The following is a 26833-nucleotide window of genomic DNA, read 5'->3' as shown; positions in this document are numbered from 1 at the left end:
GGAATTTACTGGCATGAGTCAATTATTCCACCGGGGTGAAGGACACTTCTTCTCCGGGACTGTTGAGGTGTTTGATCAGGGTGATGTCGCACAGGGAGGAGCAAGGGAGAGCAGTTCCCCAAATGAGCAACTGCAGGCACATCCTCGTCCTCCCTGGCCCCAGCAGGAAGGGATGTGCTCACTCCAGGCAGGCACTTTCATCATTCTCCTGGGAAAGTCCTTGCTGGAAGTTCCCTCATGCAAAGCTTTCTCCTTGCTCTGAATTATTCACAGTTCTGCAGGAACAGGGATGTGCTCCTGGAGCAGCCCTGGCACAGCCCAGGACCCTGGAGACGGTCACAATTCCTGAGGTTTTGGCACCAAAATCTGCCCTGTCCCAGGCAGAAACGTGTGGCAGCACAAAACTGAGTCAGGGGAGGATTTGTCATTCCACAATCCCCCTCTTCTGCTGTGGGCTCTGGAAACCCTCCCCTGCCAGAGCTCCTGAATTTTAATTTAAGGGGTTGACAACAGCATTGTCCCATTTGTTACAACTTGACTGCAGCAAAGGAGTTACAGAAGTGGATGTGATGTCACAGAGCAATTTGGAGTAATTCCAAAATTTTCTTTGAAGTTCAGGGATGCTTCAGTGGTTCACTGGTGTAAAGTTTTTGCTTTCCAAATAGGTCTTGTATGACTTCATTCCCTCACAGTCATGGGAGGTAGGTGACAGAGCTCTTATTACATAATTTAAAGTTTCTTTTCCCCACCTTGAGGAACTTGGAATTTTCTGACAGATAAAAAATGATGTAGCAAGATGCCTGGATCCTGCCTGGGTATTGAATCTTCCTGTGAACTCCTGAATCCCTTATCCTGGTGTCCCCATTCTCAGTTTGGGTCCCCAGGCTTTAGCATTAAATAAATATTTATACATTAATAATTAATAGCAAAATAGGAAGTTGTCATGACTTCCTTTTTCTTCCAGGTATCTCGCTGGGTGCTTTAATTACAGAACCATGGAATATCCTGGGCTGGAAGGGACCCTCAAGGATCATCATTCCAACTCCTGGACACCCCAACAGCCCCTCCCTGTCCCTGAGAGCATTATCCAAACTCTCCTTGGACTGAGAATGGCCTGGCTGGGCTTTGACTGAAAACTCCTTTTCTAGGAGCTGTCAGACAAAAAAAATGCTCCTTGAATTTCAGTCAATGAAATGAATTTGCTGGGCCTTTCCCTTGACTTTCAGTTTGCAATGTTATTTCCCCACCCCCGGCACTGCAACACAGCCCAAGCAGCGCCCATGGTGGAGTTCAGAGTTACAACATCCCCAGAAAGGAGTGCAGCTCCAGGGAAGAGCCCAGCCTGCAGCTGGGAGCTTCAGACTGATCTCAGTGTCAGGTTTATATCAAAGTCAGACTAATCTCAGTGTCAGGTTTATATCAGTGTCAGGTTTATATCAATGTCAGACTGATCTCAGTGTCAGGTTTATATCAGTGTCAGACTGATCTCAGTGTCAGGTTTATATCAGTGTCAGGTTTATATCAATGTCAGACTGATCTCAGTGTCAGGTTTATATCAAAGTCAGATTTATATCAGTGTCAGACTGATCTCAGTGTCAGGTTTATATCAGTGTCAGACTGATCTCAGTGTCAGGTTTATATCAGTGTCAGGTTTATATCAATGTCAGACTGATCTCAGTGTCAGGTTTATATCAATGTCAGACTGATCTCAGTGTCAGGTTTATATCAGTGTCAGACTGATCTCAGTGTCAGGTTTATATCAGTGTCAGGTTTATATCAAAGTCAGACTAATCTCAGTGTCAGGTTTATATCAATGTCAGACTGATCTCAGTGTCAGGTTTATATCAAAGTCAGATTTATATCAAAGTCAGACTGATCTCAGTGTCAGGTTTATATCAATGTCAGGTTTATATCAATGGCAGACTGATCTCAGTGTCAGGTTTATCTCAATATCAGATTTATATCAATGTCAGATTGAACTCTGGGAGACTGATCTCATTGTCAGGTTGATCCCAATGTCAGGTTGATCCCAATGTCAGGTTTATCTCAGTGTCAGGTTTATCTCAGTGTCAGGTTTGTCTCAGTGTCAGTGTCTGAGGTGAGCAGCAGTGCAGTGTGAGGTGATGGGACCCTCATTCCCTTTTGTCTCAGAGTGAGATTTACGATGGCAGCGCTGGGTTGGTCCCAGGGGGAGCAGGATCTGCTCTGCACTTTGGACCAGCACTGAGCATCTCCCTGTGCATGCCCTGAACCTCCTCAGCTGCTGTGCCAGAGAGGATTGATAACGAATTCTGCAATGACTCTATCAGAAACACCAGTTCCTTTTGGATCCCTGCCCCACGATCACCGAGCACCTACAGAGATTTCCAAAGCATCTCATGGATTTAAGCACCCAAACCCCATTGACTCTACAGAGTCATTTACTGTAGAAAATGAGTTTTGGTTCTTAACCCCTTTGGAAATGTCACACCTCTCTTTGCCTTTCTTTTAAAATCCTTGTGCAAGACACCTCAGGCTCTTCCAGTTCTTTCCATCGCTCTGGTGCTGCCTCCAAGCCCAGGAGTTTGTGCAGAGACACCCAAAGCTCTGGAGTTACACGTTGCGAGGTCCTGGGGCAGAAGGGAGCAGGACCAAGAGATGAAATCCCCTTTTCCCCTTCTCTCATTAATCTGCCAATGGACATCCATGGAAAACCAGCTAAGTGCTGAAGGGAATTCCATATAAAGGAATCATACAGATTATACACCTTTTATAATTAATCATTTTCCCTAAGTTACACTGGGGGTTTTTTGTTTGTTTGTTTTTCCTTGGGGTGATTGGGGTGATTTCTTTGTCATTCCACAAAGCAAAAAAGATGTTCTTTCCTTCCTAAGAAAGGAAACCTGTTTTCAAACAGGCCTTTTCTGCCAAAAAGGAGTTTTTGCTCGGCATTAAAGTAAAGCATGGACAGGGTTTGCACATTCTGTGTCGGTGTCATAGGGGAAGCAGAATGAGAGGATGGGGAGAAGCTGCTCCGCTCCAAATTTCCCCTTCAGAATCAATGAGCTCATAGTGGAAAACCAGGCTGTCATCGAAAGACCTTTTCACAATCTCTGTGTTTTAATATTTAAAAATTCCTCTGATGGATCACAGGAACCCATCCCATCATGGAAGTTCCACCCAGACGTGCTCCAGGACTGGCTTTTGGGGTTCTTGGCATAAAGCTTGGGCACCAAGTCCCTCCATGGGTGCTGGGACAAGAGCTGAGCCGAGGGCATTGGGAAGGCTTGATGCAAACACACACTGAAATGTGCATTTCTTCGTGTTAATAACAATCATTAGGTGTCTATTGGTATTAATTAGGCACTGCTCATGTTTCAGAAGTGAGCAGGCACCTGAAGACCTTTGCTAGGCTCGACATTAGTCACTGTGACTAAAGAGAGGCGCATCCATGGGAGCAGAGAGGGGTGAGGAGCAGAGGAGACAGAGAGGAAATGTGCAATAAAATCACTGCTGCCCTTGCTTGGATCCCAGATTTCCTGTCACTTCAGGCTTGCTGTTGTGTGTTATCCCAAAAGGGGCTTTGGATATTGGGAATTGTCTTAGATGGAACAGATCCGTGCCCCAGCTCGGCTCAGAGTGGATTTCCAGCAGGAGGGGAGAGGGTCACTGCCCCTGAGCTCCTGGAATGAGGACAGGCAGCTGGGCTGGGAAAGGAGTCTCTGCTCCTCCGAGGTGTCTTCAGAGGCAATCGGGGATGAGGAGGGGACAGCTCTGTCCCCGGGAATGCTTCGGGTCCCTTTGGAAGTGCCCGGAGCCCCTCCTGCTCCATCCATCCCGGGCACAGATCCCCGGTGAGCAGTTCCGTGCCTGCTGCTCGGTTCTGTGCCGGGGACGGACCCGCAGCCCCTCGGAGCGCGATTCAGCGCTCGGGATGTGCGGGGAGCAGCTTTCCCCTCAATGTCAGGTTTCTCTCGGTGTGCAGGGAGCAGCTTTCCCCCCAATGTCAGGTTTCTCTCGGTGTGGAGGGAGCAGCTTTCCCCTCAATGTCAGGTTTCTGTCAGTGTGCGGGGAGCAGCTTTCCCCTCAATGTCAGGTTTCTGTCAGTGTGCAGGGAGCAGCTTTCCCCTCAATGTCAGGTTTCTCTCGGTGTGCAGGGAGCAGCTTTCCCCTGCTCAGAGCCGCTCCCGGAGCGCCCTCCCCGCGGCCCTGGCACAGGGAATTCCCGTGTTTGAGGAGCGGGATGGGCACGGCGGGACGGGCACGGAGCCACCAGCGCCGCCCGGGAATGCAGGGCCCGGGGCTGTGTCCTGTGGGCTGGGAGGGAGGAGCGGGACCCCATCCCAGCCTGGAGGGGCAGGACACGGGAACGGCAGAGGGCAGGGGTGGAGGCACATGGCAGGAATTGTTCCGGGAGGGTGGAGAGACCCTGACCTTCCTGACAGGGTGCCAGAGCAGCTGGGGCTGCCCCTGGATCCCTGGCACTGCCCAAGGCCGGGTTAAACTTTGGTTCTTGGAGCAGCCTGGGCCGGTGGGAGGTGTCCCTGCCAGGGCAGGGGTGGAATGAGATGATTTTTAAGGCCCCCTCCAACCCAAACCATTCTGGGATTCTGTAGCAAAGGAACAGGCAGCATCCCTCCATTCCTGGATTCTGGCACTGTAGCTGCTGCACTGTGGGAATCCTGCCCCTGGAAAGCACCTGGAATTGAGCTGTGTTTCTCCATTAATTCCTAAAGTGTCACGTTGAGTTTCAAACCTTTTGTTTTGGGTTTCTTTTTGGTTTTGTTTTTGTTTTGCTTTTATAAGCAGTGCATTTTTGGTTTGCCTGGCAAATAAAGAGACTTGTATTCAATTACTTCACAAACAATAATAAAAGAAATCCACGAAGTCTTTCCTCATTTTCAAGGCCCATGTGGAGCACGGGGCTCTTCTTGTCCCTGAGGTCTAAAAGGAACATCAGGTTCAGATGATATTTAAAAACTGCAGCACAATAATGTGCAAATATCAGATATCTCTAAGATAGAACTAATTGTTTATTTTTTGGTTGACTTAAGTCTCAATTCACAGAACAAACACAACTCGAAACCAGCAATTAAAAATTAATATTCCCTTTCCTTCTAATTGATGTGGGAGCCTGGATTAGAGGTCATGTAATTATCTCTGTCTGGTGCTTTTCAGGTAGAAGGAGTTTCAGTGTATTGAACTTTCTCTTTCTGTCTTCATTCTGTGTTTCCCATCAGCCACTTTTGGAAGTTTATTTGGTCTCTCTTCACTCTTCCTCTGTGATGAGGAGACAGAATGAGAGACACAAAACCAGCGAGGAAAGGAAATGACTGGCAAACCATTAAAGGTCGTTTTACAATCTCATAATTTCATTTCCTCCTCGAAGTTTACCTGGGACTCCCAATATTTTTTTTTCTGGCCGTAGCTGTGGCCCAATGTGAAGTAGGAACTGGAGCCACGTGTTGCAATGCTGTGGCTGTGTGGTGACAGGCAGCGTTTATAAGGCGCCCCTGTCCCCTGCAGACCTTGGGACCAGAGCTTGGCTTCCTCCACATCACAGAGCCAACCTCCAGCTGCAGCTCCAGCCAGAGGCTGCCCAGGAAACGGTGAGAACTCCTTTCTTTACCCAGCTGTCAGATAAAACTAATGAAAATTTAACATTATTTCTTTGAGAGTGGATTAAAGTATTTCTTGGGATGTTTTCCTCGGGGCACTGTTTATATCCTCATAAAGTTCAGCACACGCTGTGCACATGTAAACACACGTGGAGCTGTAACCTGTGTCACCAGGCAATAATAATCCTTTTGTTGGACAGAAGTGGCGTTTTGGGCTGGGAGCACTGCCAGACTCCCTTATTTGGCTGTTCTGTCCCATTGGCCTGGCCCTGCAAGGAGCTGGGACTGGCTCAGGTGAGGCCCAGAGGTTCCTTCCTGCCAGGAATCCTTTGGAGATTCTCAGTGAAGGAACCTGGGCCCAGTGCCAGCCCTCGAGCTCCAGAGCAGAGGGACACGGAGGGGACACCAAGGGACACTGCCCCTGTGCCCTGTGCTCAGGTGAGACCCCACCTGCACAGCCCCAGGGTCTCCAACAGCAGCAGGACCTGGAGCTGCTGGGGAGAGCCCAGAGGAGCCCCGGAGCTGCTGCAGGGCTGGAGCCAGGCTGGGAGAGCTGGAGGGGTCACCTGGAGAGGAGAAGGCTCCAGGGGGATTCAGAGACCCTGGCAGGGCCTGAAGGGGCTCCAGGAGAGCTGGAGAGGGACTGGGGACAAGGGATGGAGGGACAGGACACAGAGAATGGCTCCCAGTGCCAGAGAGTGGGTTTAGATGGAATACTGGGAGGAAATTCCCCCCTGGGAGGGTGGGCAGGCCCTGGCACAGGTGCCCAGAGCAGCTGGGGCTGCCCCTGGATCCCTGGCAGTGCCCAAGGCCAGGCTGGACAGGGCTGGAGCAGCCTGGGACAGGGGGAGGTGTCCCTGCCATGGCAGGGGTGGGACAGGAGGGGCTTTGAGGTTCCTTCCAACCCAAACTGTTCCATGATTCTGCGATTCCATGATTCCCTGAACATGTGGAGCTGGAATATTCTCATTTCTGAAGTGCTCAGGCACTCACTGGTGGTGCTCAGAAACTGAGTTTAGTTCTGATTAATTTTTCAATACAATTTTGAGATGGGGGAGGGGTGCTCTCATTTCATCAAAAATTTCATCTCTTTTCATCAAAAACCTGAATGATGAAGCTTCTCCCTCAAAGCAGGAGAAACTTTTCTGCTTTGGAGGTTTTAACTGTGATGAATGGAGGGGAAGGACCAGCCCCCCTGCTCTCCCCCAGCCTGAGCTGCTGTTTTGGTGTTCAGTTTCAGGTTTATGGTGATGAATTTCATGTTCCTGTGACAGAAACCAGCAGCTTGCAGAAAGTTGCCAAATGAATCTTTCTGCTGGAAATTCCAGCTAATCCTGCCTGAATTCTGAGTGTAATGATGCAGTGCACTGCTAATAGGATATTACATATTTCAGAGCTCTTCTCCAACCTAAGTTATTCTGTAATTTCTGTCCAATAATAATTGGCTTTTCCCTGAGCCTTGTGCCCCTCTCTGAGCACAGCAGGAGCTGCTGCCTCTCCTGGGCACTCCCCAGACACTTCATTGCAGCTCCTGCTTCCTTTAAGAGCTGGGTACAAATCCAAAGGGCACTGGATGGTTCGTGAGCAGGATTTAGGATGCTCAGAACAGCAGGAGCTGCAACAGGACCTGATTTGCACAGGAACACACTCTGCCCTCCAGGAATCAGGAGGGCTACTCCCCTTTCATCACAAAAAGAGTGGTTTGGGAGGAGAAAACAACTCAAACCACTTCATTACAGCCTCTCACTGTAGTTAGAATAGATATTCACCATCTCTTTCTTGAAGAGATCCTATATCTGTTAATTTGGTTTATTTCCCAGTTTAAAGAGATCTGGAAGTGCATCTAAATGACTGTTATTAAAGTTTTAATGCAAGTTATGACAATATTTGGCAAAGGTGTTTGGTGTTTTGTGGAGAGTTCTGCTGATATTTGGAACAAATTCAGGATAAATATCCATTTATAATTGGACATACAGCAGCAGTGATCTCCACTCCCAGCCCCTCCTGCAGACAGAGCTGTGGCACTCACTCCAGGAGGAATTTTGCCTGAAATTGTTCAGAAATTCAGACTGTGAGAGCTCAGGGGACATTGGAGCTGGAGCTGGAGCAGTCGGGCAAGTGCTGACAGCAGCTCTGCACTGAGCATGGCCCTGCTGTCACTGCCTCAGAGAGGATGGAAACAAAATCCAGAAAAACCCTGCAGCAGCTCCGGGGGTTTATCCTTTTTCATGGAATTGGTTCACTGGGTCGAGCTGGGCTTTTCCTGCCCAGGGAATGTTGAACGAGGGACCAGCCCAGTCCCACTGGCACAATTCCCTCTGAGGATTCCCCCCTAAACTGCCTTGGCATGAGAATCCCAAGTGGATCAAAACCACGGCCCCAGCTCCAGCACAAACCCGAGATTCCACTTTATGGAGTCCCAGAGCTCTCAGAATGGGGAGATGTTCCTCAGCTCCCTGGGACTGATTTTGTGTCCTTGTCACCCTGCCCAGCCCCAGGCTGATTTTGGAGCACGCTCAGCCAGCCTCAGTGAAGTTTAATAATGGTTTTTGTCCCCTACAGATGTCCCACCTCCTCTGTGCCTTCCTGTCCTTGTTTTCCTTTGCTGCCCTGCTGGAAAGTGCCCAGTGGAAACTGCAGGAAAATGGTGAGGAAGTCTCTACTTAGTCAGACCTAAAATTTCAGAATTATAATTGTGGCCACTAGCACAGAATTTGTTAACTCTGGTATCTTAAACCAAGGCTATATGTTTATCTGTTTGACAATAATTAATTGTAGTTAATGTAAAAATATGTAAAAATCCTAAAATGTCTTCCAACAGCAATATTTGCAATATTTGCATTAGCAACTGTTTTGTTTCCTATTCCTTCTCGTGTTCAAAGTGTCGGTCACACAGCCTGGATGCAAAAACTGAGACTTAGGGAACAGCCCTAAAAAACCAAGGGAAACATTAATTGTGAAAAAGAAACTACATTTCTAAGTAAAACCTAAAACCTAGAAAAGTTTAACTCCTCTGGTAAAGAACTTAAATGTAAATCCATTTGTAAAAATACAGGGTAGATAATAAACAATTCTTTTGAATAATTTATCAGAAAATTTGGCTAAGTTCAGATTGTCCTCTCTTTCATTGACTTTGCCCCATATCTTTACATTAAAAGGAATCTCCATCCTGGGGGTTCCCTGGGAGGGATTTGATGCTGAAAGCAGCAAATCTGTTGGTCAATATTGAGATTAAACTTTGAGTTTGAGGATTCACCTTGCCTGTATCCAGAGGGATTTAGGAGACCTCCAAACTTCCCAGAGCTGGGTATTTTCTGCCAGTTTAGATTCCATGCGTGGCAGCCTCAGAGCTCCCTGGATTCACCCAGAGCTCACTGGGGACAGAGGGAAGGAGGGGCTGAGCCCGTGGGAGCAGCTCCTGATTTTTGCTGTGCTGGAGGAGGGGCTCAGTCCATGGGAGCAGCTCCTGATTTTTGCTGTGCTGGAGGAAGGGCTCAGTCCATGGGAGCAGCTCCTGATTTTTGCTGTGCTGGAGGAAGGGCTCAGTCCATGGGAGCAGCTCCTGATTTTTGCTGTGCTGGAGGAGGGGCTCAGTCCATGGGAGCAGCTCCTGATTTTTGCTGTGCTGAAGGAAGGGCTCAGCCCGTGGGAGCAGCTCCTGATTTTTGCTGTGCTGGAGGAAGGGCTCAGTCCATGGGAGCAGCTCCTGATTTTTGCTGTGCTGAAGGAAGGGCTCAGCCCGTGGGAGCAGCTCCTGATTTTTGCTGTGCTGGAGGAAGGGCTCAGTCCATGGGAGCAGCTCCTGATTTTTGCTGTGCTGGAGGAAGGGCTCAGTCCATGGGAGCAGCTCCTGATTTTTGCTGTGCTGTTCCCAGTGTTTGTTGTAGAGACCCAGTGGGACGCCGAGGCCCCGGCCAGCACCATGGAGCTCACCTGTGACACCCCTGAGGAAGCAGTTTACTGGGAAAAGGACTCAGAATGGAAGCAAGAAGGGAAGACTCTGACTGCTGCAGTGAAGGAGATCCCAGACGCCGGCAACTACAGCTGCTGGAGCCAGGAGAGCAAAGAGCTGCTCAGCTCCAGCCTCCTCCTCCTCGCCAAAGTCAACTCCAGGGGGGAGATGAAGAGGGAGATCCTCAAACGCTTCAAAGGTACGGCCTCAAACGCTGGGATTGTCCCTGCTGAGCTCTGTGCAGGCTCTGGGAACACCTGGGGATGTCCTTGCACAGGGGCTCTCCTCAGAAGCTCTGCTGGCAGTGCAGGCAGGTCAAGGCTGCTGCGGCTGATGAGCAGCACAGGGACTGGGGCTGTGGGGTTGATTTGGGATTCTCCAGGCTGGTAGGGGGAGGGATGGCAGGAACTGGTTTGGAAAACCAGGGCTATGTGACAGGACCAGGGCAGGGCTGGAGCTGGGCCAGGGCAGGTTTAGGGTGGGTTTTAGGAAAGGTTCTTCCCCCAGAGGTGCTGGGCACTGCCCAGGCTCCCCAGGGAATGGGCACAGCCCCAGAGCTCCAGGAGAGCTTGGACAGCTCTGCCAGGGTGGGATTTTGGGGTGTCTGTGCAGTTGGACTCCATGATCCATGTGGGTCTCTTCCAGCTCAGGATGTTCCAGGATCTGAGATTTGCCAGAAGCAGGGCCTGGCCCAGGTTTGAAGGGCTCTCCTTTGGGCCTCTCCGTTCAGGACTAACCCTGGCACAAGCCTGGGATCTTTTGCATTTTCTGCATGAACCTCACTCATCTGAGTCTGTACTTGAGCCCCTCATGGTACTGCCAGGGAACCTGTGAATTTGTGAATTGTTTCTCTCTGCCTTGGCCATTCTGTCAAAGAAGAGTCAATAACTCCTGGTTTCTTTCTTTCTCTGTCTAGAGCCCAAGGATACATTTTTGAAGTGTGAGGCAAAGAACTACTCTGGAATTTTCACGTGTTCCTGGATGACAGCAAATAACAGCCCCAATGTGAAGTTCACCATCAGAAGCCTGAAGGGGTAAGAGCCTGTCCTTCCCTTCAGAGCCCCACAGAGCAGCTCCTGGTGTCCCTCTGGGTGGGATTTTAGGCTGTTTCAGGGCATGCAGATGGGGGGAGATCTCTTCCAAGCCTGAACACGTTTTGAGTCATTACTGGCACAAAGATAACTTAATAAGGGCACAGAAGTGGCTCAGAAATGAATAAAGCCTTGAAAAAGGAATGAGTCCCAGTGGGCTGGAGTAGCCAGTGGGTAACTTAAGCAACAGCAGAGCAGCTGGTGGAGGGCAGGGAGGAAGTGGAGCCGAGCCAGAGAGAAGCAGAGCTCGCAGACAGAGGGGAGTGGGAGGCTGCCCCCAGCACAGAGCACAGGGCCCCTGACAGGGCTGTGCTGAGGAACCCTGCACAAACCTGCAGGGAAATGTGTGCTGGGAACCCTGGGGGGATTTCCTGCCTCCCACTGCTCCTGGGGGTTCTCCAAAACAGGGAGTGCTCCAGCAAAGGTCACTGCAGCCTGCTCAAGGAGAAACAGCTGCCAGGGGCTCAGGTGGCTGAGAGCAGCACCAGGGCCCGGCTCAGGCAGTGCTTTGGTAGTTTTGGTGTTTGTTTCCCAGTGGTTCTCAACCTTCATCTCCTCAGCAGGGTTTGGGAGAGGGCAAAGGGACAAAGGAGGAGACTGGAGCTTGCCTTGGGATGGTGGAAATGAGAGGTCCTGGTTTAGGTTTAACCATTAATTCCTTCTGCTGAGGCAGGGGGTGAGCTGAGGCTGTGATGTGACATTAATGAACCCCACAGCTCTGGGAACGTGACAGCTCCCACTGACCCTTTTCTGCAGCACACAAAGCACAGGGAACCCAAACCCCTTCCTCACCAAATGCAGGATGCTGCTGCTCTGGAGCACATCCCAGGCCACAGCAGCATTCCCAGGCCACAGCAGCATTCCCAGGACACAGCAGCATTCCCAGGCCACAGCAGCATTCCCAGGCCACAGCAGCATTCCCAGCCTCTCCCTGCTCTGTTCCAGCCCCCAGGGGGATGTGTCCTGCAGCAGCCCCGTGGCTCTGCCCAAGGGTCCCCTGACCTCCTACACAGCCCAGTGCCACAGGGAGAACTTCTGTCCCTTTGCTGAGGAGCACCAGCCCCTGGACATCGTCCTGGAGGTCATTGATGAGGTGTTCTACGAGAACTACACCGCCAGCTTCTTCATCAGGGACATCAGTGAGTAGCCCAGGAGTGGGGCTTGGTTTTGAGCTTTGTTTTGATGTTTTGTTTTGTCAGGGTTCAGCCAGCCCTGGGAATCCCTGCCCCGTGCTCTGTGAATGTCCAGCAAGCCCCAGTTACAGGAACAGGGGGTGCTAGGCTGGAGGAGGATGAGGAAGTGAAGCAGCAGCATTTTCCTGGCCTGTGACCTCCAGTGCCCCCACAGCTCCCTGAATGTCCCCAAGGGATGGGCATGGGAAGGGCTCTGTGGGACGAGCCAGGGAATAAAACCTGGCAGGCTCCTCTCTGAGAACTGCTCCGGGCTGTGGCTGCCTCCCCCCTCACCCATCCCTGCATGGGAGCCACGGCAGGGGCACAGAAAGGGACAGCAAGAAGAGGGCTCTGGGTTGTGGCTGCAGGGCACAGGAAAATGAGGCAGCATCCTAAAGAAACAGAGGTTTTCCCAAATGCATTAAAGGCCAGCAGGTGCTGAAGATATTCCTGTGTGTCCAGCAGAGCCCTGGCAACCCCCAGGCCAAAAAAAAGAAGGATCTTACCCAGACTGAGTGTAGGAATGTGCTCCATTCTCCATAAAAAGCACCCCAGGCAGTTATTACACCTCCAGTCTACTCCTCTCTTAACCTGGAGGCTCCCAAAGCTCATTCCCATAAAACCATCACCAGTAACACCCCAATATCTGCCATTAGGTTGTTAATGTGAATGAATTCTGTGTTCTCTCCTGCAGTAAAGCCTGACCCCCCCCAGTGCCAGTACGTGGCCGCCAATGGAACAGTGACCTGGACATACCCCAGGACCTGGAGCACCCCAAACTCCTACTTCCCTTTGACTTTCAAGGTCAAAGTTAAAGGGCCAAGGAGATCCAAAGAGGTAGAAACACAACATTTGAGACACAATTTTCTTGCCTGAATAGTACAAATTAAGTTCTGTATGCAAGAATAATGAACTAAAATTAAAAAAAAAAAAAAAAAAAAGAAAACGGTGCTGAGCCCCAAAAGTGGCAAATTCTATCCTGGCAGCAAAAGCCTTTCCCAGGTCTATGAGCAGGAAGATCCCTGAGGCAGCTGAGGACAGAAAATCCTGCCCGGCATTGCTGGGTTGTGTTTACTAATTCCTGAGGAGGCTGTGCAGGGCCCCGTGTGGGAAAATCCCAATTTCCAAAGCCAGAACCCCAGGATCTGTGACACGAATTTCCTCATACACTGTTCCCACCTGGGCAGCCCAGACTTTGGGGGTGAATTGGACAGAAGAGACCAGTGACTCATCTGGACACATTTCCATGGAGACTCTGGTCTTTTCCCCTCGACTCCCAGTTAATGAATGGAATTAATTAACTGTGACAGGGTTAAATCTCCAATGTGTGTCCAAACTGCTCTCTTGACTTGGAGAAGAGCTGGGACAAGCACTTGGCCACAGGGCAGCTGAGCTCGGACCGGCACCGAGGAAAGCAGACAGGGAATGGTTATCCCGGTTTTCAGGGGATTCAGTGGAAGCACCGGGAATGTTTCCCGCTGGGGCCGGGCTCCAGCCCGCACCAGCAGATGGGGCCGTTCCCCAGCGCTCGGGGCCTGATCTGGGCTCCTCCACCCCTCGGGAGGGAACTGCTGGGGCTGGGGCTGCCGCCTGTGCCACCGCCAGCCCCAGTGGGATTCCAGTCAAAGCAGCTCCTGGGGTTTAGGGCTCCCGTGCTGGGAGAAGGAAAAGGAGAAAAAACCCCAGATAAACAAACGACCCCTTTGCTTAATGAGTGTTTAGGTTTGGGTTTGGGTCATTTAGAGCACCAAGCTCAGTGGGTTTGGGTCATTTATACCCTCAGTGGGTTTGGATCTCTTTGGGACGCTGCCCTCAGTGGGTTTGGGTCATTTAGAACACTAAGTTCAGTGGGTTTGGGTCATTTAGAACATTCAGCTCAGTGGGTCTGGGTCACTTTGGGATCTCCTCAGTGGGTTTGGGTCACTTTGGGATCTCCTCAGTGGGTTTGGGTCATTTAGAACACCCCCCTCAGCGGGTCTGGGTCACTTTGGGACCCCCTCAGTGGGTCTGGGTCAGTGACAGCTCCTCCCTCAGTGGGTTTGGGTCACTTTGGGACCCCCTCAGTGGGTCGGGGTCAGTGACAGCTCCTCCCTCAGTGGGTTTGGGTCACTTTGGGACCCCCCTCAGTGGGTCGGGGTCAGTGACAGCTCCTCCCTCAGTGGTTCTGGAGCTTTCCCGCTGTTTCTGCTGAGCTCAGGCTCTCCCAAGCCCCGGGATTTTGGGTGCAGGTGGAGCCTTTGTGACCCCAGGCTCGGGGGGGTGTCAGTGACCCTTGGGTGCTCTGTGTGGCGCTGTGGCCGTGCTGAAGGCGCTGTCGCTGTCCCCAGGAGTACAACACGGAGGCGCAGTCGGTGCAGCTGCCGGCGCCGGGGCCAGCCCAGGTGTGGGTGCAGGCCAGGGACTGCTGCTACCTCTCGTCCTGGAGCGAGTCCTCGCCCTGCAGGTACGGACCCACCGGGGCACCGGGGCTCCTGCTGCAGGAGAACCGAGGGAATCCTGATGGAAAATTGCCATGTAAATGAAATTTCTGATGTTATTTCACAGATAACCAGTGAGGGATCCAGGAGGGCGGCACAGAGCTCCTAGAGAAAGCAAAGAATCAATTAGCACAAGAACAGAAGCACAATTAGAAGGAAAGTTTCCACTTGGGATTCTTAAGAAGCCATAACTTTTTTTTTTTTGGTACCAGTTGAATGTGGTCCTGATTTTGGCAGCTCCTAAACTCCCCAGATTTGAGTTACACTTTTAGCATCCATCATGTTACATTAACATGATTTCGAGAGGTTGCTGGCAGCTATTATTGTATGTCCTGCATATTATTGTTATTATTGTGCCTTTATTTATTTCATATTTATTTATTTATTTGTTAGTTATTTATCTATTTAGTATTCTATTTATTTATGTATTTATATGTTTATTTATGTATTTATTTATATATTTATTTATGTATTTATTTATGTATTTATTTATTGACTTGCAAGGCCAGTGGGTGGCAGTTGCTGTTCAAATCACTGCATGGGATAACTTATTTGGAAAGTCACTTCCTGAAAGAACTGTTTGAATATTCCATTATTTAATGGTTTAGATATTTGTTTATTTATTATTTATTTGTATTTATTTCTGGGGGACAGGGGAAGCACAGAAAGCCCTGGCTGCCTGAGCAGCTGGGTGTGTCCAGGCCATCCTCATCCTCGGGGATGTTGGAGTAAAGAAGGAATTGCAGGTGCAGAGCCCTGGGGGTGTTTCCTGCTGCCCTGTGTCAGCTCTCTGTGCCCACGGCCACTGAGGCCCAGCTGGAGAACACTCCATGAGTGATCCATGGAGCTGGAGCCCACTGGGAGCACTGGGAGCACTGGGAGCACTGGGAGCACCGGTGTGAAGGCAGCTCTGAGCCTCCTCCCATCCCTCAGGAACATGACAGGAGCTGGAGCTGCCTTTATCACCTCCTGCACAAGCTGCCCTCCTTCCACTCCGTGGCCCTTTCCCCACCATTTTCCATGATCCAGCTGTGCCCAGGGATCTCCTGCCATGGAATTTCATCTCCTGCTGTGGAATTTCGTGGCAGGGGAATGAATTTCTCAGGAACCCCCAAGGGCCCCAGGGCAGCTGAGACTGCAGCCCCAGAGTATCAAATCCCAGCTGGGAGCTGGGGTTTGGGAATGTCAATGATCTCCTGAAATCAGACTTGTGGAATAGAGACTTTCATCCCCCCTTTGCAATGTGTGTCCACAGAATCTCAGGGAAAACTCCCCTGAGCTGCTGACAGAGTGAGCGCCCAGCTCTGGGAGGAAATGAAGCATGGGTTGACACCTTGGTGTTTTCATGGAATCCTGGAATTGTTTGGGTTGGGAGGACCTTAAAGCTCATCTGTGCCACCCCTGCCATGGGCAGGGACACCTCCCACTGGCCCAGGATGGTCAGAGCTCCATCCAGCCTGGCCTTGGGCACTGCCAGGGATGGATCCTGTCAGAACTCCTGACTTCCAGGAGGGCAAAATTCTCTGCAATATCCTTAACCCCTGATACAGAATCACTGACATTAAAGCCTCTCATTGCAACCATGCTTCCTTTTCCCCAGTCTTAGCGATGGGTGATAATTTAAAATATTTAAACATTGAAAATGTTTAAATTTTTAAAAAGAAGTATCTGATATTTCAGAAAACTGCTGATAATGCATTTACAGGTCCTGATACTATTTATTAAGTTTACATGTCTTATTTTAGCTATAAAGGCAACGTATGTGCTTGTTTACAAAGGAGTTAATAATAAATACACTGAAAGCAAGAAAATATGGCTTATTTGTGATCTTTAAAGAATAGTTTGTGTCACTCTTCACTTTTGTGCCAAAGGATCAGACACTATTTCTGTCTCAATGTCTGCAGGACAAATTAATTATTACTAATTAATAATACCAAATCCCCAGCCTGTAAAGCTGCACAGGATGACCAGGCCAGGGCCCAGGGTGTGGCAGCAGCATCTGGGAGCATCCAGAGGGGGAAGCCACAGGCTGAGTTTATTCAGAAAATAACAAAGCTCAGCTTGGAACTGCCCCCCTGTCAGGTGGCTGCTCTCTAGGGCAGAAGGATGGCTTTGACCCCCAGTTATCCATTTGCCTGTGAATGTCTCCTCCGGGAATTGTCAGGCTCCCATCTCGGTCTAGATTCGATAAAAACCACAAAATATTCACTATGGTGGCTCCACACACAGGAGATCACTTTTTGACATTCTCCATCCATCCAAGAACATCATAATTAATGTGTCAGTCAGTCCGCGGGCCTCTCTTCCTTCATTCCTCTCCTTGTGCCCTGGAAATAATCTGGGAAAATGTCAAATGCACAGACTCAGGATGCACAATGTACAAAATCCACCCCCAGAAAAAAAACAACCCAACCAACTTTAGATTGCAAAATCCAAGCTTCTGACATGAAATTTTAGATCTAATTTATTCCTAAGAATAGGAATAAATAGGAGAGTTGTCGACTGTATAAACCCAAGATTTTTCTGCGGGATCGGCTCCTTTTTCCATGCCCCGCCGTTTCGTGGGAAGGGGCAGCTCCTCCAGCTCTCTGTTCATCCCCATCACTCAGCCCCGGCTTTTCTGCTACCGCGCCTCCCTAAATCCGCTCTGAGCAGAGCCTGACTAATTCCCCCCGGGGCTTTCTGTGGGTGCTGCTCAGCTCAAGGAATGTTTGACGGATAAATAATCGGTGTCCTTGATGAGGCACTAATCGGTCGCTGTAGGAATTTGCTGTTCTCTAAGAGCTTCAGCTCTGGAGCTGGGCAAGCGGGCGCTTGCTGAGAGCAGAAGGGGGGAAAGCTGATGTTTAATGGGGGCTTCTGGGGGAGATCACAGATTTCAGCTCCAAAGGCTTCATATCCGCCCCTTCTCCATGCTGATCTTCCTCCCACCCCTCCTCTTCCTGAGTTGGAGCTTCTCTTTTAGAAACGTTTTACTTTTAATAAAGAGAAAACCAAAGCACGTTTCCCAACCCTGTTGTGAGCCACGAAGAAACCTCGAGACCCCTCTTGAAATGTCAGTTTGATTGACTTCGGTGTGACAGACCAAGTCCAAACACCAGGGAATCGCATCTTGAGGCGATTTCAGACCAGTCCTGTTCAAAGCCCATCCGGTGGAAGGGTTAAGCTATTAACGCTTTGTTTTTGTGACAAATCAGCTCAGACCCGTCAAAGCTCTGACACCGGGGAGGGACCCTGAGCTGCCTGCGGGTACCGGGCACACTCCTGGCACAAAGGGAGGCACAAAGGAAAACAAAGGTCAGCTGCAGCCTTTGCACAGCTTTGCACCCACAGTGCTGGGTTTATTTTTAATTCCAGCAGGGCTCCGGCAGTGCTGAAGAAAAGCTCCTTCGGTGTCCCACAGGGAAGTCACCTTCCCCCTTGGGCTTTGGCACGGCCCAGCAAAGGCAGCCCTTGGTTCTCCAAGCCCGCATTGAGCAAGACTCAAACTCTGACGCTTTAATTGCTCCTGGGCGGACAGCGCTGAGCCACCCGCCCCGGCCGGGCTGGGGATACAAACACGGCGGATGGCGGGGAGGGGAGGGGAGGCCCCGCCGTGCCGCAGCAGCCCCGGCCGGGCGGGCGCTCCCTGCCCGCGGTGACACCGTGCGGGTGTCGCCTTTCCCACGTGCTGTTTGTGTGCCCTGCCGGGAGGCTCTCCACGGATGGGTGCGAGCAGGTTCCTGCTCTGGAATGCGGCCAGGGAACATCCTCCCATGCACTAACACCTGCTGCTGCAGCATTTTTGGCATCCCAGTGGTGCTCCGAGCAGGGCTCCAAAACCAAAAGCAGTCTCAAATGTGGAATAAATAACAATTGGGAAATTTTTCTCGCCCTCAGAAAAATGCACACCAATATTTTACCACATGTAACACCATGGGATTGCTCTTTCTTCTTCAGAAGATCAACTTGGAGGGATAAGAATTTGGGAAAAAAACCAAGATATAATGGCAAAGGTAGAAAATTACAGGAACTCCACAGTTAACTTGCAGATATTCATGGGTTTCTGGTGAGATCAAAATCTCACTCACAATTCTTCAATAAAAACTATTTACTTACCATATTTATACTGAATTTCAGAATGAGTTCAGCAATTAGGCCTTACTAACCCAGCTTTGGGAAGCAGCTATTCCTACACACATCCAAACATTTCTTTTCCAATGAACTTTTTTTCACAGGAGCTCGGGTCACTCCATCGTGGTGCTTTATTGCCCACGTTTGCTCTGTCAAAGGTTAATTTATGAGGACAAAGACACCCCTGAAAATGCCAGCAAGGTTTGACATTGTCCTGCAGGAATGCCAGACCCAGTTCCATTGGGATGGCCCGCGGAGGTCACTGTGGTGCCCACGCCCTCCGTGGCCGCTTTAGGACAGACCCAGTTTGGATATCTCCACTGATCTCTGTGGGTAACCTGTCTCCGTGTTGACTCCTCTCGTTGTGAAATTTGTTTTGCTCCCATCTAATTGGAATTTCTCTCCCTGCAATTTGCTGTGTTCCCTCTTCCTTTCACTCTGCAGCTCCAGGAGGGCTCTGGCTCCTGTTTCCTCTGTCACCAGTGAGGCTTTGCCTCCTTCTCCAAAGGGAGCCAACCCCTTCTCCCAAGATTTCCTCCTGTTTCACTCCCCTCAACTCTTGGTGCTCCCTCACTGGCTCTGACCCAGCACTTCAGTGCCTTTCCCTGCCAGGGAGCCCAGAACTGTCCCAGAACAGCAGCTCCAGCCTCGCCAGCGACACCTCGGGAACTGTGGACTGAAATTCGAGGGCAGAGCTGGAAAATCTCCCCACGTGAAGGGAGCGGGGTGCAGAGAGAGGATTGTGCTCCCCCAGAGGACGGGGTGGAGGCTGGGGCTGCATCCCACGGGACACTGGGAGCACTGGGCTGGGGCCTTTCCTCATTGCGGGGTCAGGAGCTGGCAGATCTGTCAGGGTCTGTCAGGATCTGTCAGGATCTGCCAGGATCTGCCAGGATCTGTCAGGATCTGTCAGGCTGCAGTGTCACGGTGCCAGGACATCCCCAGGGCCGTGTGTGCTCACACTCTGCAGGTGAGGAGCAGCTTCCGGGATGTTTGGGGTTTGCTCCTGTTGCTCAATTGCTCATCACCGTCCATCAACCCGGGACATGTCCTGAACACTCCCCGTGAGCTCCTGCCTGTTCCCTGCCAGGCTTTTCTCCAGAGCAGCTCCCCAGAGTCACCCACAGCCCCAAGCAGAGGGACCCAGACCAACCCCAGTGCAAACCCCGCCCTGCCTTTTGTCCTCTCAGCCTCACAGGAATAGATGTCCAAATGAAGGAAAAAGAAAAAAAAAAAAAATTAGAACAAAACCACTGAAGGGCATTCGAAAAATAAAATTCCAGGCCTCCAGATCTTTGCCCATCCTGCAATTTAGATTTGATGGCATTTAAATTTTTCATTGTGTTAAGTGATGAGAAATTAAACATTTATTAATTACCTGTATTCTTCAAAGACAAAATTACTCATATCCCTCTTGGGATGGGTTAGAGAGGCCCAAGGCTTACCTGACCTATTGAAATCTTTTCTGCAGGAGCTTTCAGACCCTTGTTTTACTGAAATAAACACCTCTGACCCCAATCCTGCACGGGGAGAACGCCCTGGGCTACTCTGCAGTGAGGGAAGGTGATCACTGAAACACTGGGAGCTGTGGGAATTGTGGGAATACTGTGGGAGTTGTGGTGGTGTGCAGGGGTTTTTCCTGTTGAGATTTTTGCACGTTTAGATGGTAAATCACTAAGAGAAGGCAATTCTGGAAGGATGGCTTGAAACCAAACTATCACCACCAAACCCCACACGACTTTGGATTTATGAAAATAAAGCCTCAGGCCTGAGTGTCCCACTGGCTCTGAAATAAAAGACAGAAATTGTTGCCTTTTGGTTAAGTCACCACAAATGCAGGATTTGTTTGAGGAATCCCTCCTGTTGTGCTGGAAACAGGGAAATGGGAGCAGAGGGGCAGGCAAAGGAATCTCCTGCTGTGTCCTGGCTGGGCAGGCACTCAGGGGATGCTCAGGGCTGGGAATCCTCTCAGGGGCTGGGAATCCTCTCTTGTCTTGGCCAGGCAGTGCCGTGGGGTGTCTTTGCTGTGTCTCTCCCAAATCATTGCTTCTGATCCCAAACTGGGGACATTTGAAAGGAGAAGGAGCCCCGGGGGCTGCTCTGGGCTGGGTGTGAAGGGCTTTGAGCTGGACACAGATTTCCCAGAGCAGCTGCAGGGCTCAGTGCACGGCCACAACGAGCTCAGCCCAAACCACAGCTGAGAAACAGCTCCAAAATGCCCCAAAGAACGAGAACCAGTCCTTACAGGATGAATATTTTGGCAAACACCCAGCCAGGATTATTCTTCCCTGGGAACCGCGCTCAGCTCCGGGTGCCCGTGGCAGGAGCGGAGCCCCAGCCCTGAGTCAGAGCCTGGGGCTGGGACCGTTCATTAGGCCGGGCTTAAGGAACAATCCCCGCTCCATCAACACCGGGCCACGTCCCACTGCCTGCCCTGGGCGACACCTCCGCTGATTGCCGGGCTTTCATCACCGCTGCCTATAAAGGGCTCCCGCGGGGCCGTGGCACAGCGGGGACACCGCGGGGACAGCCGGGCTCTGCCATGAGGCTCGCAGGTACCTGGGCGCTCCTGGCGCTGGCAGCTCTGTGCTTGGCACGTGAGTAATCCTGGGAATCCGGGATTTTCCTTCTGCCCAAACACGGGGAGGTTCTCGGTGTTCTCCGGCGGTTCCTGCCCTGGGTGGGAGGGAGAAAATTGGAATTTTCTATGTAAAATCCTATTATTTATCACCATAATAGTGCATTACCCAGCTGGGGCTGCGGTGGGTGGAAGCTGCTCCTTGCTGGGTGTAAATCAGCGTCTCAAAAGAGCTGTGATGGCTCAGAACCACCCGGTTTTATCAATTTATTTTTAAATTTCGATCTGAGAAGGGAGCTGGGAGCTGGTAAGGTCCTTCCCCTGCAAAACTGACCAAGGGGACAGCTGGTGATGCTCGGGGCACATAAAACAGCAGCAATCACAGCTTTTTAATCTTATTTTTCCAGGCTGCAGAGAGATTTGAGGGACAGGTTGCTCTAAAAAATAGGGATCTGGGAGGAATTTCTTCAGCCTTTACTTGGTAATTTTATTTTTACTGAAAACTTGCAGTAAAAAAATATTTTTAGAGAAAAATAAGTGCATTTAAAATAACTGAAAGACTCCACACCTCTGCAGGTAGTCGAGACATTTAAAAGCATTATGAACGTTAAAGAAGCAAAATAATGAAAATATTAAATGCAAAATTATGAAACAAAAGGACCTTTTGAGTAGCTCTGAAAAGGCTGCTTGAAAATTTGTCTCAACCCCAAAATTCTTATGAAAAACAGCAGTTTAAATGAAATGTGATGGAAATAATTCCTTCAGTGTTTCATTAACTGCAGGAAAAGAAATAAATATTCCTTCCATTAGAATTCCAGGAAATCTCTTCCTTGAACTTTCTGGTTTATCTTGTCTGCTTGAAAACTTCATGAATCAACATTTTCTGAGCCACACCTTTCTTGTATTCACTCCCATGTGCAGAGTGGCTCCTAAAAGGTTACCAGAGAAAAAACAACATCTGAATATTTGGGGGGAAGTGGAATACATCAAATCAAATTCCAGAATAATGAACTCTCAGTCCAACCTCTGGTGACAGAGAGGGAAACTTGACCTGGAGCTTTATTTCTGCTCATTTTCTTTATATTTGATGTGAGGATGTAAACAGGTTTATAAAAGGAAATTTTTGTGGAAAGTTTAACCTTTGAAGATCAAAAAAATCCAAATTTAATGCAAGAAACAAGTGCTAGAGCTCTGCTCCAGAACACATTCCTGCTCCTTCTGCGCAGAAATGTCTCCTTGTAAGGCCCAGGATGATGATTCTGGGACAGCAGAGGGACAAATACATTCCTAAAGAAAGTAAGAAATGTGTCAGCAGCGTGGGGCCACGCCAAGGAGGTGATTACTTTGTGGGAGGCGTAATTAGCACTGTTTGGAAGGAGCTCCTTGGAGCCCCACCTGAGAACAGGGCTCCTGTTCCACAGGAATGTGATAAAAATAGGAACCAGGCAGCTTCAAATCCATATTGGAAAAAGGGAAACACTTCCTAAATGGGATTATGAGCCAAATCATATTATCATTGTTATTCAGAGTTCCTATTGTATGTTAATCCTCATTATTGACAGAAAACACCCATACAAAAGGGACATGAGGTTTGCTCACTGCCACACGCAGCTCTTGATAAACTCAGGAATTAAACCCCAGTCATGCTCAGCCACCAGTTAATCCTGGACATTAAACAGAACATTATGAACATTAAATATAATATTGACTCCTGGGTTGTCAGTGGGTTTGTGGTGGACAAAGGCTCCATTCCTGTTCCAACAGGTGACAGGAGTCTCTAAGGTAAATAATGCACCAAAATCCACTGGGTTCTGCCACCTGGGCCGTGTCAAACACTGCAGAGCTCTGTCAGTGTTGACATTCAGGGAGGTAAAGGATTCGGGGCTGCTGAGTGAAGTCGTCCTGGTGTGCACCTGAGTGTTCATTAACACTGTGTTAATTAACGAGTGTTCATTAACTGTGGGTTTCCATTTTCTCTTTTGTGATTCAGTTTTCACTGCAGATGCTGCCCCACAGAATGAGGTGAGTGATTTCCTCTTTCTTGAATAAAAATACATAATATGAGGTAAAAAATTTATAATATTATAATTATTATATATTATTATATAATAATTATATAATAATTATTATCTATTATTATAATTATATGAGCATGAGGTGAGAAAATAAACTTGTTAAACTTTAATTAAATGCTGCCAATTTATTGAGATTTCAGTGAAAGTCCCTGAGTTTGGGATATGGGGTTTCCATAGAGTTGCCCTGACAAATTCCAGATGTTTTAACCTGCTTGGCATTTTGGGCAAGGACAATTTTTAAGCCAGAGAAATCTAGATTTTTTAAAAAAAAATATTTATTTGATGATGACCCTATGAGACTTTTTTAGGTTTTTAATCAAGTACCTGGAGATTTTAATTCTCTCTGACTATCCTGGGGTCAATGTCTAGAATAAATAAGGGATAAAAAGGAATAAAAATCAATAAAAACCCAAGGAATAAAAATCCTTCCTGGGGTGAGCAGGAAAGCCCTGGCAGAGTGGTGGGGAGAGAAAATTCATCCCCACACAGAGCTGGACCCACACTGGTAGAACTCAGCAGGAATCTCTCCATGGAAAGGGCGGTCAGGCACAGGAGGGCTGCCCAGGGAGGTGCTGGATTCCATCCCTGAAGTGTCCAAGGAAGGCTGAGGGTGAATTGATCCCACTTGAGTTTACTGATGAGATCAGATAATAAAAATCCCAGCGCTCGGCTGCTCTGGGGCTGTGCTTGTCCAGGACCCCGTTCCTGCCCAGCCCCTGTCCCAGGCAGCACCACTCCCCCCTCTGAGCAGGATTGTTTCATTTTTGGGGCTCCTCCTAACAGAGGTGGTGAGGCCTGGCTGGCTGGGCTGCTCCCAGCCCTGGCCCCAGCCTCGGTCTGGTCATCATTCCCGGGACTGGGGGCTGTGGGACTGGGGCTGTGGGACTGGGGGCTGTGGGACTGGGGCTGTGGGACTGGGGGCTGTGGGGCCGTGGGACTGGGGGCCGTGGGACTGGGGGCCGTGGGACTGGGGGCTGTGGGGCCGTGGGACTGGGGGCCGTGGGACTGGGGGCCGTGGGACTGGGGGCTGTGGGGCCGTGGGACTGGGGGCCGTGGGACTGGGGGCCGTGGGACTGGGGGCTGTGGGACTGGGGGCTGTGGGACTGGGGGCTGTGGGGCCGTGGGACTGGGGGCCGTGGGACTGGGGGCCGTGGGACTGGAGGCTGCCCCGTTGCAGGTGGACTGCAGCGAGTACAGGAGGCTGGAGAGGGGGAGGCCCATTTACTGTGAGAGGCTCTACCAGCCCTTCTGCGGCTCCGACGGCAAAACCTACAACAACAAATGCTCCTTCTGCAAGGCTGTGCTGTGAGTACCGAGCTGCCAGGCACCCCTGAGGGGACAAAAGCTGGAGGGGGCTGGCTTACCTGGCATTTCCACTCCACAGAAGGGATGGCTTTTTTAGGGCTGTCACTTCTCTGCTCCTTCGATTTACCTTGACACAATAATTGTTCCTCCCACTGATAACGCCCAGCTGATCTAGAACATAAATGGTGATATTTGGGTGAGAACTCCCTGTCCTGGCAGGAAGTGTAAAACAGGGACAAAAAAATGACCCAGATATTCAGGTCTGAAATTCCTGTTCCGGCAGGGATTGTGAAGTTGGACACTAAAAATTTACTTGGATATTTGTGTGAGCAACCTCCTATCCTGTAAAATAGGGAACTAAAAAGTGACCCAAGTGTTTGTGTGAGGAAATTGCAGCAGGCACTGTGAAGTCGAACACTAAAAAATTATTCCTATTTGTGTGAGGAACTTGCTGCAGGTACTGTAAGATTTGGTCACCAAAATATAACCCTGATATTTGTGTGAGCAGCCTCCTACTCCAGCAGAAATGGTAAAGTTGGATGGGGAAGAGTCCAGTGAGCAACACAGGCCTGACAAAGCACCTGCACCCAACGCAGGCCACACAAAAATTCACAAGTGGTACTGGCAATATCTCGGGTTTATGGGTAAAACACATAATTTTGCAAGGAAAGCTTTTGCAGATCAGTGCCCTCATGGCTGCTGTGAATGTTTATGGAATAAAGTAGGAATTTAGTAGAAGACCTTCAAAGGACTCACCTTGGGCAGTGCAAGAGCCTGGCCATGGCTCCACCCAAGATGGACCCAGAGTCAGGAGTTTTCACACTTTTCTAAATTTTGGTCCATCCACACTTTGGGGTTCACTGTCCAGTTACACTTCAGGGGATGCAGTCCCATCCTCCCAGTTTGCTCCCCTCAGTTCCTGCTGTTTGCACTTTTGGGCCTGAGGCTGCAGCGGTGCCCTTGGTCCTGGGGCTGCAGAAGGATTGTTTGGTGTGACTGAGCTGGGAGAACTGGCTCACACTGGATGTGAAGTTCAGAGTTTTGTACCGCAGGATCTGGAAAATAAGAAAGAAAAGAATAAGAAATAAGAAAGAAAATAAGAAAATAAGCAAGCTGAAACTGAGGGCATCATTTCCACTGTGAGGGCCGTGTCTGTGTTTCCTTGCAGGAGGAGCAGAGGAGCCCTGCACGTGAAGCAGGCGGGGGCCTGCTGAGGAGCCGTGCCGCTGCTGAGAACGGCTCCGCACCGCCCCGTTCCCGGGATTCCCTCGTCCAAACCGGATTTCTCCCGTGCCAAACCCAGGCCAAGGAGAATTGCCAGCTCTGCTCTCGCTGCTGCCTCTCTGTGCCCACAGCTGGGGCTGATGCTCCTGTCCTTGCAGCAGAACTGTTCCTGATGGCTCACACGAGCCCTTTGTTAGATATTTGTCTCCATGGCTGAAGTTCAAATCCTCTGCCAATGCCCCGAGTCTCTGCCCCTCACTGATCAAATGTTTTCCTTCCTTTACCCAGTAGCAGATATTTTTTTCCCAGAGGGTTCAGCTTTCTCTGGCAGTGCTTTGACTCTCCCAGTTTTGTAGCTGAATTTTAAATGCTTATTTTTCACTCCTCTCTGTACAGTTCTGGTTCCTGTACATTGTTCAGCTACTCAATGTGCTTGTTTATTAAAATAAACATTCACTTTTTTTTTCCCTCCATGGTGAACTTTCTAGAGAATTTATTGCATCCATTATGAACAACTATTTCCCAAATTACAGAAAACTGTGGTGGAGCAGGGGCTGAGTCCAGAGGTAAAAATCCAAAGCCTGGGATACAAAAGTTGTATAAAAATAACTCACAGTGCGCTGGGTGAGGAACCAGCCTTGTTACTCAATCCCTTGGGGTTTGCATCAAACATGACTATAAAATGTTGAGGAAATTGTGATTTCTGCTGGGATTCACCCAAACTCAGTGATTAAATCATGGCTTAACCACAGACCTGAATAATACTGAAAATACACATGGGAGGCAACTAACAGGACTTTTGGGGCTAGGATAAAAACTCTCCAGGAAAAACCACTTACAGAGCTCCCAGGAGCATCCAAAGGAGGGACACGGGGATGGGGAAGGGTCAGGAGGGGCCATGGAGGAGCAGCTGAGGCACTGGGATTGTGCAGCTGGAGGAGACTGTGGGGAGATTTTTGGGGTCTGCAGCTCCAATCTCTGCTCCCTGGGACAGGGACAGCTCCCAGGGCAGGGCTGGGGCTGTGTCAAGGCAGGTTTGGGTTGGATTTTGGGAAAGGTTCTTCCCCCAGAGGTGCTGGCACTGCCCAGGCTCCCCAGGGAATGGGCACAGCCCCAGAGCTCCAGGAGAGCTCGGACAGCTCTGCCAGGGGTGCCCAGGGTGGGATTGTTGGGGGTCTGTGCAGGGACAGGAGCTGGGCTGGATGATGACGGCATCATGGAATGGTTTGGAAGCACCTTAAAGCCCATC

The 26833-nt window shown here is 49.9% G+C and overlaps 2 protein-coding genes and 1 long non-coding RNA gene across 5 annotated transcripts; 2 read left to right on the top strand and 1 right to left on the bottom strand.

The window, feature by feature from the left end:
• Positions 1-5378: 5378 nt before the first annotated feature.
• On the top strand, positions 5379-14638 carry IL12B (interleukin 12B). 3 transcript variants are annotated; one of them, XM_063413213.1, is made up of 8 exons: positions 5883-6035; positions 8160-8244; positions 9473-9748; positions 10466-10583; positions 11586-11779; positions 12507-12649; positions 14140-14255; positions 14357-14630. In XM_063413213.1, exons 2-8 carry the CDS (start codon positions 8160-8162, stop codon positions 14358-14360), a joined length of 936 nt encoding a protein of 311 aa, XP_063269283.1. In that variant the 5' UTR covers positions 5883-6035; the 3' UTR covers positions 14361-14630. The 3 variants fall into 3 exon arrangements, with proteins under 3 accessions (XP_063269282.1, XP_063269283.1, XP_063269281.1); XM_063413212.1 differs by lacking the exon at positions 5883-6035 and adding an exon at positions 5379-5588 and having other exon boundaries at positions 14140-14638; XM_063413211.1 differs by having other exon boundaries at positions 14140-14636.
• An 877-nt stretch (positions 14639-15515) lies between these two features.
• LOC134558902 (uncharacterized) lies at positions 15516-25545 on the bottom strand. Its single transcript, XR_010082427.1, has 4 exons — positions 25117-25545; positions 24420-24531; positions 20962-21078; positions 15516-16627 (listed from the first exon to the last, which is right to left on the bottom strand). It is a non-coding gene; the product is annotated as an uncharacterized LOC134558902 (long non-coding RNA).
• Positions 20376-25669, top strand: LOC134558901 (ovomucoid-like). Its single transcript, XM_063413214.1, has 4 exons — positions 20376-20999; positions 22971-23002; positions 24233-24360; positions 25529-25669. The coding sequence occupies exons 1-4, from the start codon at positions 20945-20947 to the stop codon at positions 25572-25574; spliced, it is 261 nt and encodes an 86-aa protein (XP_063269284.1). The 5' UTR covers positions 20376-20944; the 3' UTR covers positions 25575-25669.
• The last annotated feature ends 1164 nt before the right edge of the window (positions 25670-26833 follow it).

Source organism: Prinia subflava, chromosome 16, assembly GCF_021018805.1.
Source record: "Prinia subflava isolate CZ2003 ecotype Zambia chromosome 16, Cam_Psub_1.2, whole genome shotgun sequence".
Lineage (NCBI taxonomy): Eukaryota > Metazoa > Chordata > Aves > Passeriformes > Cisticolidae > Prinia > Prinia subflava.
This window is presented reverse-complemented; position numbering and strand designations above follow the sequence as displayed.

What these genes read in the sequence shown, in the direction of transcription:
- LOC134558901 (XM_063413214.1), top strand. Translation starts at nt 20,945, where the DNA reads ATGAGGCTCGCAGGTACCTGGGCGCTCCTGGCGCTGGCAGCTCTGTGC. An exon ending in GGCAGCTCTGTGCTTGGCAC is followed by an intron (nt 21,000 to 22,970) that starts GTGAGTAATCCT and finishes TTTGTGATTCAG; the next exon opens with TTTTCACTGCAGATGCTGCC. An exon ending in TCCTTCTGCAAGGCTGTGCT is followed by an intron (nt 24,361 to 25,528) that starts GTGAGTACCGAG and finishes GTTTCCTTGCAG; the next exon opens with GAGGAGCAGAGGAGCCCTGC.
- IL12B (XM_063413212.1), top strand. Translation starts at nt 8,160, where the DNA reads ATGTCCCACCTCCTCTGTGCCTTCCTGTCCTTGTTTTCCTTTGCTGCC. An exon ending in GTGGAAACTGCAGGAAAATG is followed by an intron (nt 8,245 to 9,472) that starts GTGAGGAAGTCT and finishes TGCTGTTCCCAG; the next exon opens with TGTTTGTTGTAGAGACCCAG. An exon ending in GATCCTCAAACGCTTCAAAG is followed by an intron (nt 9,749 to 10,465) that starts GTACGGCCTCAA and finishes TTCTCTGTCTAG; the next exon opens with AGCCCAAGGATACATTTTTG.